Below are 12613 nucleotides of genomic sequence, written 5' to 3'. Positions count from 1 at the left end.
TGCAGCGTTAAAGGGTTTTTTGGGGGGGATTTTTCCTTGTCCGTTGTGAGGGTCTGAGGACAGAGGGATGTTGTTGCTGAAATTGAATTGAAATTAGTGTTTGTACAACCCTTTGAGGCATGCTTTGTGATTTTGCTACCATGAACTTTGACTCTACTAATCTGTAAAGCACTTTGGATTGCCTTTAGTTTTGAAATGTGCTTTATAAATAAACTTGCTTTGCCTTAGTACTGAGAGGGGAATCTGTTCATTGAAATGTCAGTTTATCTGCTGTGGTGAAGTGTCCTTGAGCAAAACATTGAGTTTGTTCTGATTCATGGAGTGTTGTACTCCAGCTGACCCTTTACCTGGGACTTTGTTGTAGGTGTGTGGCAAGCTTACAATCAATGGGCCTCATTCACAAACAGTACGTATACACAAGTCTGCGCTGAAACCTTGTGTCCCGGGATTCATCAGTATTTTACTACCTGAATTTCTTTGTGATCTGTGAACGAATTTAGAAGACCACACATACACACAAATGATAAACACCCAGTTGTCTTAAAGAATGTAAACCCAGACCTTTTAACTTAATGCAAATATTAAAACTACATTTAACAACAAAATCTTTTAATGGATAACAATATTTAAAACTGAATTCGCTAATGCATTGGCCAAATGTATTAAATAACTATGAAAATGATGCCCTTTCATCCTCATCAATTATTGTCATGTGTCCCATCCTAGCTTTCAATGGAGTTTATGAAAATGTTCATAAAATAAAACAATTTCTAGTGCCATAAAATTGCTCAGGTAGCCAGTTTTAATTCTTAGCCAGCTGATAAAGATTAAGATTTTTGTCCAAGCAGGTGTTAAGATATCTAGCCTTGCTGGAAGATATTGCAGCTCCTGCTGTCACAAGAGTGCATCAGAGGCCGATAAACATGTTTGAAGCACAGACTATTCATATTTGGACAAGAGGGGGGAGCTGACTCTCAGACTGTAGCGGTGCCTCGCAGACAGCTCGTCACTCAAGCAGCCCATCCTCAAAATATACATAAGCTTTAACAAAACGTAAAAGGGTGAGTTATTATGTAAAAAAAAAAAAAGAAAGGAAAAAGATCACCCCTGTACAGTTGTGGTGAATGCTGAAATATGTAGAGACAAAAAACTGTTTTTTTATATCAATGTAAAGTTGGGCATTTTAACATGGATGGGGTCCATGGGGATTGACTTGCTTTTGGAGCTAGCCTCAAGTGGCCGTTCAAGGAACTGCAGTTTTTGGCACTTTGCGTCCATTTCCTTTTTCAGCCCCGGAGTTTGCTGCTTGGCTTGAAGAGAGTGACGAATAGCTTGTCAGCTGTATTGACTGCCAAGGTCACTCAGTGCCTTCTCAGGTTCAAGTCCTGCTCACCATTGGTTACCTGGCCACAATTTCGGGTGGAAATAACAGATCAGGCTGGGACTTATTTACGTATATAGAGTAATGGGGGCGTGGCAGTATGCTGATTGCAACTAGCAGGCACACGCCTGTCAGGTAGTAATAACAAAATTGCCTGGTACACACGTCATGCGGTAAATTTGTGTGTGCACTCATCTTGTGCACAAACTAAGAACATTTCCACACACTTATAGTAGTGAATGAGGTCTGTTGTCTTTGCAAACTTTATTAAAATGTCACACAGAATCTCAGAAGTATCGTTTAATGAGAAAGTGCTGCGAGTTTAAATGCAGAAGTATTGTGGGAGTTTGTCAACATCACAAGCTATCATGGATAATACGGGCCTTGGTTATATTTGCATTAAATCATATCTGTATAGCTTTTTTAGCCGTGATGTCGTCCACATGGAGGCAATAGAACAACTATGAGTGAATGGCATGTTCCCAGGAGGAAACAGCAGCACAGGATGGTCACATGGGATAAAAGCAGCACAGGACATCTTGAGGAAGGTTGTAGGAAACACTGTTTGTGCTTAATTTTAAGTCAGCTTGAGTGTAATTGCCTTTTTGTTCTTCTTTTATTGATTTAGCAAAGCTCAAGGTTATTTTGTTTGGCAGGAAGGAACATTTCTAGCAGCAATGCATCCGTCAGAATCTATTATTTATATTATTTATGAATAATATATTATATATTGATCATGATGCCTGGTCTCTCTCTGTCCCTCAGAGCCACGGTCACAGTCATTACCCCGGCTCAGATCGTTACTCGACGCCCGATGGGGATGTGGAGGAAGGCGAGAAGGAGAAGCTGCAGCAGAACGGGGAAGCCAGCAGTCTGGCTCTGGGCAAGGTGGACGCTGGGGAGGGCGAGCTCATGCTCAGTCCTGCACAAACACCACAGGTGAGATGGAGGCAGTGCAAGGAGAAGAATAAGACCTTGATTCATTCAGTCGAATGTTTTTGTGATTATTATTATTTTTTTATAATGCGACTGGAATATCTACATTTATATTTCCTCTGTGACTGGATTTTCATCTCTGAGAATGAGATCATAAAACCTGTATCACAGGGACACAAGAGGAAACATTACATACCTGTCTTTAGAAAATAATAAAAACAATGAAATTGTAACATAGAAGATGACATTAAAAAGTTGCTGCATGAATATTAAGGAAAAAAATCAACTTATTTTAAGATAGGAAAAGAAAAAATAATGTTTTGAATGAATTTTTGGGGGTTGTTTTTGTTTCCATGCATGCTCACTTATTTTCTTCAATAACTTAATGTGTGCTCACCTATTTCTGAAATGTTCAGGAGGTTTTTATCAGGAGCTGAATTATCCACAGAAGTCTCCTCCTTACCAAAACAAACAGACCCGGTGATTTAAACAAGTAAAACCACTGAATGCAGTTTCATATTACAAATCAGTGTTTCTCAGACGCTGTCTGGCAAGTCAGGCTACTAAATCAGCACCTGCTAATGTATGCTCATCATGTTTATCTGATAACTTAAGATCCAGACATTCAGGAGGTTTTTACGGGGAGCCCAATTACCCGCAGAGGTCTCTTCCTCTCCAAAACAAATGGATGTGTTTATGTTAACCAGAAAAACACAAAATATTTGAAGATGCTCTTGTCGCCATGGTTCTGCTAACTATGGTGGCTGATGCAAAAATGTGACTGGCTCTATCTATCTAAAGAAAACATGTCATCAGTCATCTATTTCTGACAATATATCCCCCAAATTCTACACACTGGACCTTTAAATTGCATCTGGTAATTCTTCCAAAAGTCTTCACAAATAATACCTAAAACTCTGTTTGTAGCCTGGTTATCAGATGAATTAACAAACACATCCTTCTTCATGATTTTATATTTACTTCTAATAGAGCTGCAACAATTTATTGCTTAACTGATTAGTTGACAGCTATTCAATAAACTGCCACTAATTTAATAACTGATTAATTGGTTTGACTATTTTCTGTAGGGAAAAAAAAAATAAATGTGAATATTTTATTGGTTTATTTACGCCTCTGTGAAATTGAACTGAATATCTTTAGGTTGTGGGCAAAACAAGACATTTGAGGGCGTCATTTTCACTTATTGACATTTTTCACCATTATCTGACATTTAATAGACCAAACAACTTATCAATTATCATATCATCCTCAACAGATTAATCAACAATGAAAACAATTGTTAATTTCAGTCCTAACCTCTAATGGGCGTCGTCCGCTCTGTTGATTCCAGGACTCCCAGAGCCCAGACAGCGGGGGGCGGTCCGGCAGCAGTGGTGGTGGCTGCTATTGGCTAAAGGGGACGACCTACTCTGACATCGGCACACTGGCCTGGATGATCACATTGAGCGATGGCCTCCACAACTTCATCGACGGCTTGGCCATCGGCGCTTCCTTCACCGCCTCCGTCTTCCAGGGCATCAGCACCTCCGTAGCCATCCTTTGTGAGGAGTTCCCCCACGAGCTGGGTGAGTGGACTGCTGCTAATGGCTGCTGCCTTGAGCCTCGATCAGGCTACGAGTCTCACCTGATACATTTACTTGTCTTAATGTCATTCTCTTTGTGTCACCAGGAGACTTTGTGATCCTGCTGAACGCTGGCATGAGCATACAGCAGGCTCTGTTCTTTAACTTCCTGTCAGCTTGTTGCTGTTACCTGGGCATGGGCTTTGGCATCCTGGCCGGCAACAGCTTCTCCCCCAACTGGATCTTTGCCCTGGCGGGGGGAATGTTCCTCTACATCGCTCTGGCAGACATGGTCAGTGTTTGAGCGAAGAGGGATGAGGTCAACACAGATGTATTGTATCGTGTATGTTCTTGTAGGGGCTCTCATGAGACATAATTAGACTCCCTCACAAACTTGTTACGAGAAGATATTTATTTTCAATTCCACGGACTGGAAGAGGCCATTTGTAGTTAAGGACATCATGTACATATGGGTGATTAAATCAAGAAGAAAAATCAGTCACCAAACAACAACATTAATTCAGAAACGCTGAGTTTATCACTGGCAGTAGACATTACTTTTTAAATAGTTACTTATTTATTCAGTGAGTATAACAGTTGTACAGTTAAGGTTGTCTGTCTCTATGTGTCAGCCCTGAAATGGTCCGGCAACCTGTCCAGGGTGTACCCCGTCTCTCACCAAATGTCAGCTGGGATAGGCTCCAGCCCCCCGCGACCGCTAACAGCATAAGTGGTTCAAAAAAAGGAGTGAATGAAATTAAAATCAGTGGACTGCCTCGTCAGTGTGAAGCATACTGAGAAGGTGCATGCCTACTAATTGTACTTTCCCTGATTATATTAAAGTAAAACAAGTTTTTCTCTCTGTTTTTTTACTTCTCAGTTTCCAGAGATGAATGAGGTGAGTCGTGAGGAAGAGGACGCAGGCGGCAGCAGCTTCCTCCTCACCTTTGCCATCCAGAACGCCGGCCTGCTGACAGGCTTCTCCATCATGCTCCTCCTCACCACCTACTCTGGGCAGATACAGCTGGGCTAGCACCAGGCTCCTCTGTACCAACAGTAGCTGTGACCAGCGTGAAATGAACCTGAGATGTCGGCTGGTTTGTGCTGGTGTAAACTGACACCAAAAGGAGGGTACTTTTTCTTTCTCTTTGTTTTCCTCCCATCCTCAGCTTTCTTGGAGTTTAGGGAGTTTGGCTGCTGTGCGGCAGGTACGCACACCTCCTCTATCAAAAATGTTTGAGTAGCAGTTCATGCAGAGTTCCCACATGCAGTAGATCCCAGGCAGAGGGGGTGGCGGCCTCTCTGTCATGTTTTATCAACCTTTTCCTGACAGCTGCTCCCTCCAACAGTCTAGAAATATCAACTGAAGCAGCGCTCAGCCTGCAGAGACGAGTTAAAGACTTCCACGCTGAACGTGAACTGACGTGCAATACTCACCCAGGCAAACTTTTCTCTATTCCCCAGACTACTGATGAGCCATTTTGGCTTCTGCTCTTGTTTTTTTTCCCTCTCGTCCTTCCCTCTGTGGATGTCATTGAACCTCAACTGTTGAGATTCAGTAGATACAGAGTATTTATATCACTAATCCTTTGTGCCCGCAACACTTCCTCAGGAGGTGGGAAAAGCACAATCAGGTAACAGCAGCTGACATCTTTGAATTTTATCCTTATGTTCCAGACTTGAACACCCTCGCCTTTCCCCCTTTTTTCTTTCATTACATACCAAAAACAAATTGTCACAGACCTGAACTGGAATTTTAATCAAGTGTCAACATCAAACTGACTTCCAGCTGGACTTTGATGTTTGTGTGTTGATGTTCTATTTTTTTACACATGAAACATGAAATCAGACTTTTGAAGACCAAATATGGGCAGACCATTGAGAATGGTGAAGGGCTACACAGTGACGTTTGGAAGGGCACACTTTATTTCTCCTCAGTACGGACTTGTCTTCATCCTCGGCATGCAAACAGAAATCCCTAATGAAGCCTGAGTCAGATATGTAACGTGACAAAGTCCAGAGTTTGAAATCAGTGGCTTCATCCAGATTAGATGAAACAGCACTTGGCGTCCACGGCAGCATTTCTCCACAGAGTTAACCATCTCTGCCCTTCATTAATATAGCATTGAGTAGTTTTTGTATTCCTCGTACTCTTGAAATCGAAGTGCAAATCTTTGGTCTTCGCACATCCCGCTGACTATTTTTCCCAGAATTATCTATTCTTTTACAGAACAGTAATAGTTTGAATAGAATACTGTAAGCTGAATCATATATACACGCACAGCTCGCCTACTTTTCTGTGACCTTATCCATATATGTCACACATAACCATGACAAAAAAATTACTTATATACTGTATCTAGTTAGGTTGTTATGACAAACCCTCTGATTTTTTGTGAGTTATACTATATGGCCAAACGTATGTGGACATGATGCCTAAATGCACTTTTGGTCAGGGGTTGTTTTTCATGGTTTCTGATAGCCGGAGTTTGTTCCTCGCAAGTGCACCACAGAGCTACTGTAAGTCTGTTTTACTGTAGAATAATTGGCAGGAGATCTTTGAAAGAGACAGGAAATCATTTAATAACACTTACTTCTGTTCTGAAAGTACTTACTGGATCCTCAAAGACTTTTACAACAGACTGCATCAAAAGATACTCAGATAAAAACAGATTTTTAAGCTGGTTACACGAGAAACTTTAAGAGCTGCAGCACTTAGAGAAAGATTTAGCAGCTACTACTTTGGTCATCATGTAAAGGTGCAGTCAGTGATTCTAATTCAACACACACTTTTTGTCAAATTTACCGAATATCCCCTCACAGTCTGCTAGGTGTCCATTCTGTGTGTGCTCGGGGGGAAAAAGTCCAGTGATCAAACACAACCTTGGAGTTACACAACACTGTATCAGCCAATCAGCAACAGGGGGCGTTCATGCTCATGCGCAGGACACAAGGAGGTTAATATCATGTCATATCATTGGGGTACGACACATGCGCAGTGAAATCTGGTCTGCACCTGCCGAAAGGCTCGATGGCTGGTGCACTATTATAGAGCACAGGGGTGATTGATTTGTTCACTGTCTCGACCGCAGTCTGCTTCGAGGTGTTTTACATTTTATATGAAAAATAAAAGACATAGGTGAGGATAACAACTGTGCAGTTTTTGAAAAGGTCCTTCATAAAAAAAAAAAAAGTCAGACCAAGTGCACCTGAGGAAGCTAAAAAGAGCGCAAACAAAGAGCACCTAAGCGCACAATGTCTCTTTACTTCTAGTGCCGTCTGCTGTATTCCCCCAACATTGCAGCTCCAGTTACATTGCGCATGTGTCATACTCCATAGCTCCGAAGAGCACGTCTCAGCTGTCACTGAATAAACTTGACAGCACAGTTGAAGGGAATATGAGCAATTCTCCAGAATCGCATACTCTACTTTTAAATGTGTAATACTGTAATTTTTATTTATCGCAAAAATGCCAAAAACAAATTGAATACAGCCTCTAAAGTGTTGCTGGATTTCTTTCTGCTTTCTTTCTATCATTAGTTGATTTAATATCTTTGGGTGTTTCACATGTTGGTCGAACAAAACTAGAAATTTGAATATGAGCTTTGAAAAATTTGTGATGGAATTTTTTGTAATGCATCAGACGGTTTAGGAAGAAAATAATCGACTGATTAATCCAGACTGAAACTGATTGTTAGCCGCACCTGGAAAACATACAATGATATGTTAGACTATGATTTTTTTTACAGAAGGTCATGTCCTGTTTCGACATGATAATACCCCTGTGCACAAACCCAGGTCCATGAGGGAACGATTTTCCCAGTTTCATACAGAGGAACTTGTGGCCCTATCAGTTTTGAACCTCACTAACGCACTTGTGGCTGAGTGGAAACAAACCCCTGCAGCCAGGCTCCAACATCTGATGGAAAAAAACAAAAACAGAAGGATGATTAATGCTCACGGTTCAACTCTGACATGAGTTTGGGTGTCCACATACTTTTGGCCATTGAAAAACGGTTTATGATCTGCAATGCTGATGTTCAGTGGACCAGTTGTTGGTGTTTTTGTCATATTGTAAGCTACAACAACAAGCTGTAATGGTAGTATTGTTAAGGATGAAACAGCCATTGACACCATAGCAACAGCATCCTGGATGCTACTGTTGACACTACAAATCTGTTGATCGATATTTATTGATATTGCACAGCTGCGTTCAGAGTCAAGGAGTGCGCAGATTTTTCCTCCATTCAACACAGGATAAGTGATCCATTACTTACTTTTCTGTAGATTCAATATGAGCATAGAGTAGAGCTGTAGATGATTATTTATTAGAGATAGAAACTGGAAGCGACTGGCCGTAATACTGTTTAGACTAAGTTCTTTGTCGTTCCTGAATGGAAAAGTCCAGTTATTAAAACGGGTACCATGAGGTACAGTATTACTGCTGCTTGATACGAATGATGAATGGGAGATAATGCGTTGTTGTTTGAGCCATACATTATTTATGTAATGCTTTACGCCCAAGATAAAGTATTTAGTTTCAGTTTACACCACAAGCCATGAAAGCAGACAAAAATGCAGTCGTTTAGATGTTGTCGTTAATCTTTGTTTTTGTATTTTATTTAGAAGAAATGGGACGTTTAATACATTGCACATTTTAACTGTGTATTAAGAACTGTAGTCAGAGAATACGCACATAGAGACAGAATATCTGATCAGTGATGATAATTTAAACCTCATAATGTTATGGTCAGACACAAAACCAGTAAATCAGATAATAAATTCAGGAGCACACAGACAATAAAACTGCTTTATCAGTGTCTCTTTTTTTCAGTGTCAGACGACCTGTGTTTGACGTTCTGGAGAGTTTGATAATGTATCAGACTGCTGATGCATTGTTTTAAAGAATATTGTATCTAATGTAATTTATGGGAATCCTCATCAGCCTTCTCTGTGTGTCATGGAAATCTTTTTTATAAACATCCTTTTCCAAGAAAATTATGTGTCAAGCATCATTATTGTCCTGTTTTATCTCAACAGTGATTCAACCAATTAAATAAAGATTTGATTTGATATTCACTTGGATACATTTCAGACATATTTGTATATATCCAGACAATTTATTCATATTTTTTTCTGACATTTTATCGACATTTTTAAGGACATTTTTAACATTATTTTGACAACTAATTAATATTTTTCTGACATTTTATCAACAATTTTTCAGATTTTTTTTTTCATGTCATTACTGTATTTTCTGATATTTACTAATGTTTATCACACATTTTATCCAATTTTTTTTAACATTTTAATAATTTCATTAATGATAAAAATAATTAATTTCATTAATGTTACCCTCTGTAGTTTTCGGACAATTTATTAATATTTTTCAGACATTTTCTCAGACATTTGTTTTATATTTTTCTGACATTCTATCAACATTTTTCAGACATTTTTTGATATTTTGACAACTAATATTTTTCTGACATTTTATCAAAAAAAATTCAGATATTTTTTGTTTTCATTTAATTACTGTATTTTCTGACATTTACTAATGTTTTTCAGACATTTTATCCACTTTTTTTGACATTTTATTAATTTCATTAATGATAAAATTAATTAATTTCATGTTACCCTCTGTAGTTTTCAGACAATTTATTAATATTTCTTGGACATTTTATTGTATTTTTTTTGGACAGTTATTAAACTTTTTTTGGACAACTTATCAATATTTTTCGAACATTTTCCCAGACTTTTTTTAAAAAATATTTTTCTGACATTTTATCAACATTTTTCAGACATTTTTTTTTTGATATTTTTCTGATATTGTAATAATATAGTTCTGACATTTTGTCAACATTTTTTTCAGATATTTTAAGAATATTAATAATATTTTCTGGACATTTTATCAACATTTCTTTGGACAATTTTTATTTTTTTCTGACATTTTACTGTCATTTTTAAAGACATTTGAGCTAGTTTGCCATCTCTGTGTAGTAGCTGTCCATTAGAAGCTCACTCTACAGCAGGAAACAGCACTTGAAAATAAAAGCTCCATGCCGGAAATTCACTGCACTTCAAAATCCATCCATCCATCCATCCATTTTCATCCATTTTCATCCGCTTATCCGGGGCTGGGTCAGGGGGGCAGCAAGCCAAGTAAAGCACCCCATCCATCCCTCTCCTCAGCAACACTTTCCAGCTCCTCCTGGGGGACCCTGAGGTGTTCCCAGGCCAGATGAGATGTATAATCCCTCCAGCATGTTCTGGGTCTGCCCCGGGGCCTCCTACCAGTTGGACGTGCCTCGAACACCTCTAATTGGAGGCGCCCAGATGATCAGATGTCAAACCATCTCAAGTGACCTGTATCGACACGAAGGAGCAGTGTCTCTGCTCCGAGCTCCCTCTGGATGTCTGAGCTCCTCACCCTATCTCTATGGCTGAGCCCAGACACCCTGGAGGAAACTCATTTCGGCTGCTTGTATCTGCGATCTCATTCGTTCTGTCACTACCCAGAGCTCATGACCACAGGTGAGCGTTGGGACGTAGATGTACTTAAGTAAAACACACTTCATTTTAAAGTTTTTGTACTTCAAAAAAAATTGTGTTGTTTTACAAACTTGATACTTGCGGTCCATTTAGAAAGGATCTGTGACCCACTTTTGGACTGCAGCCCACCAGTTGGGAACAACTGTGTTAGTGTAAATGGACCGCTCTGCCTGTCGGCCCTCTTTAAAGCAAAGTTTCAGTTAATACACAGGTATAATATTCTAAATTCATGTTCTGACCCACTGAAGTTAGCAGATTAGTCAACTGAGAGCCCCTTCAGCTTCAACTGTGTTTAAACAGTAGATGTGCTTCTCTCCTGGGGTACATACTACTGAATTACTTTCCACCAATACAAAACACTATCTGGATGAGTTGCAAGAAATGGATGAATGCTATAAGATTCCTTTTTATGATTTACCAGCTCATACAGTGGTGGAAAAAAGTTTTCGGACACCCTTAAAATTTTTCACAATCTCAAATATTATCATGAAATATTTGTGGAAAAATCTTTTTTATGTTTCAAAAGGTGTGGCTGCATTAGACAGATACAAACAAATACAAATTATATTTTTTTGTTTATTGTTTACAAGAAAAACTAACAAAACTAAATTCTTGACAGTTTCAATATGTCAGTTCTCAACATTGTCGGTATCAAAGTCAACAAATAACAGAGAATGTGTTCAAAACTGAACAAAAAATAAATAAACCATCACATCATCAAATTAATATTTAGTAGTCCTGCCATTGGCATGTAGTAGAGCTCTAATCCTGGCTGGCATGTTCCCCACGAGCCTTTCACACTGTTGAGGGGTAATCTTGTCCCATTCTTCTTGAATTACTGCTTTTAATTCTTCTAAATTCTTTGGTTTATGCTTTGAAACAGACCTTTTGATAATCCACCACAGAGTTTCAATGGGGCTCATGTCCGGGGATTGAGCTGGCCACTCTAAGACCTGGATACTGTGCTCCTGCAGCCAAGTTCTACTGGCCTTGGATGTGTGGCAAGGGGCATTATCTTGTTGAAACATCCAGTTTTTACCTCGACGGAACAGTGCACGCGCAGAAGGGAGCGTGTGGGTTTCGAGAATGGTACAATACTTGGTAGAGTTCAATGTGCCATCACAGACAGTGAGATGACCAACACCAGCAGCACTCATGCATCCCCAAACCATGATACTGCCTCCACCATGCTTGACAGTAGGTACTGTACATGCTGGTGATAATGCTTCGCCTGGCCTTCTGCGTACCCTCACATTAGTAGGAGGAAGATAAAGCTGGAAACTGGACTCATCTGACCACAAAATCTTCTTCCAATTCCTGGCTGTCCAGTTCTTGTGTGCCTGGGCCCAACGACGCCGGGCTAACCTCTGTCTCTCATTGATCAGGGGCTTCTTGATAGCCTTGTAGGACCTTAAGCCATGATCTAAAAGTCAGCCACGTACAGTGCGGGTGGAACACTGGACACCAGTTTGGTTTGACCACTGCTGCTGAAGCTCCTGTGATGTCATTCGGCGGTTTTGCCTGCACATGCGGATCAGGATGCGGTCATTTCTTGCTGGAGAAACCCTTGGACGCCCAGATCTTGGTTTGTCTTCCAAGCTGTTGGTTCGTCTGTATTTCTGCAGAGTGTATCCAACGGCTGAAGGACTGCATCTGCACTTCCTGGCTATCTGGCGGCAGCTGTACCCTTCCTGGCTGAGAATCTTTATCTTCAGGCGTGTTTCCTGCGTTAGGTTCCTTGTTTTAGCCATTTTTGTGTCTGAAGAACTTTCAAATGTGCTGGCTTTATGTAGACACGAAGCTCGGCAACAAAAATTGTGTCTTTTAATAAAAAGAACGACCTTCATCACTGGTACCAAAATGACCCAATACTCAAAATTTCTTATGTATTTTTATGGAACCAATCAATTTTAAGTTTTTAATGGCTTTTTTAGGATTTATTTAGTATTTTGGCTGTGACTGTACTAAAAGAAATTGCACTTGAAGACCTAAGAGTGATTCTTAATGCAATATTTCACAAATGAATGGGGTGTCCGAAAACTTTTTTCCACCACTGTATATGGTCAATAAACGAGTTATCTAGAGACATGACCCTGATCCATAGTGGCGCTGCGCTCTGGCGCCCACCAGGGGGCGATAAAGACAGTCTAGAACAACAACAACA

At 39.9% G+C, this 12613-nt stretch overlaps 1 protein-coding gene across 10 annotated transcripts in view; it reads left to right on the top strand.

Annotated features, from left to right (window-relative positions):
* The window catches only part of slc39a14 (solute carrier family 39 member 14), a 41123-nt gene extending 32225 nt beyond the window's left edge, over nt 1-8898 (top strand). For all 10 annotated transcript variants that reach the window (XM_033619470.2, XM_078170487.1, XM_033619467.2 and 7 more), the window contains 4 exons: nt 2147-2320; nt 3669-3903; nt 4008-4192; nt 4781-8898. In XM_033619470.2, the coding sequence (XP_033475361.1) occupies nt 2147-2320; nt 3669-3903; nt 4008-4192; nt 4781-4933 (747 nt within the window). In that variant the 3' untranslated portion in view covers nt 4934-8898. The remainder of the gene's footprint in view (nt 1-2146; nt 2321-3668; nt 3904-4007; nt 4193-4780) is intronic.
* The last annotated feature ends 3715 nt before the right edge of the window (nt 8899-12613 follow it).

The sequence above is a fragment of the Epinephelus lanceolatus genome, chromosome 9 (assembly GCF_041903045.1).
Source record: "Epinephelus lanceolatus isolate andai-2023 chromosome 9, ASM4190304v1, whole genome shotgun sequence".
In the NCBI taxonomy this organism is placed as follows: Eukaryota; Metazoa; Chordata; class Actinopteri; order Perciformes; family Serranidae; genus Epinephelus; species Epinephelus lanceolatus.
This window is presented reverse-complemented; position numbering and strand designations above follow the sequence as displayed.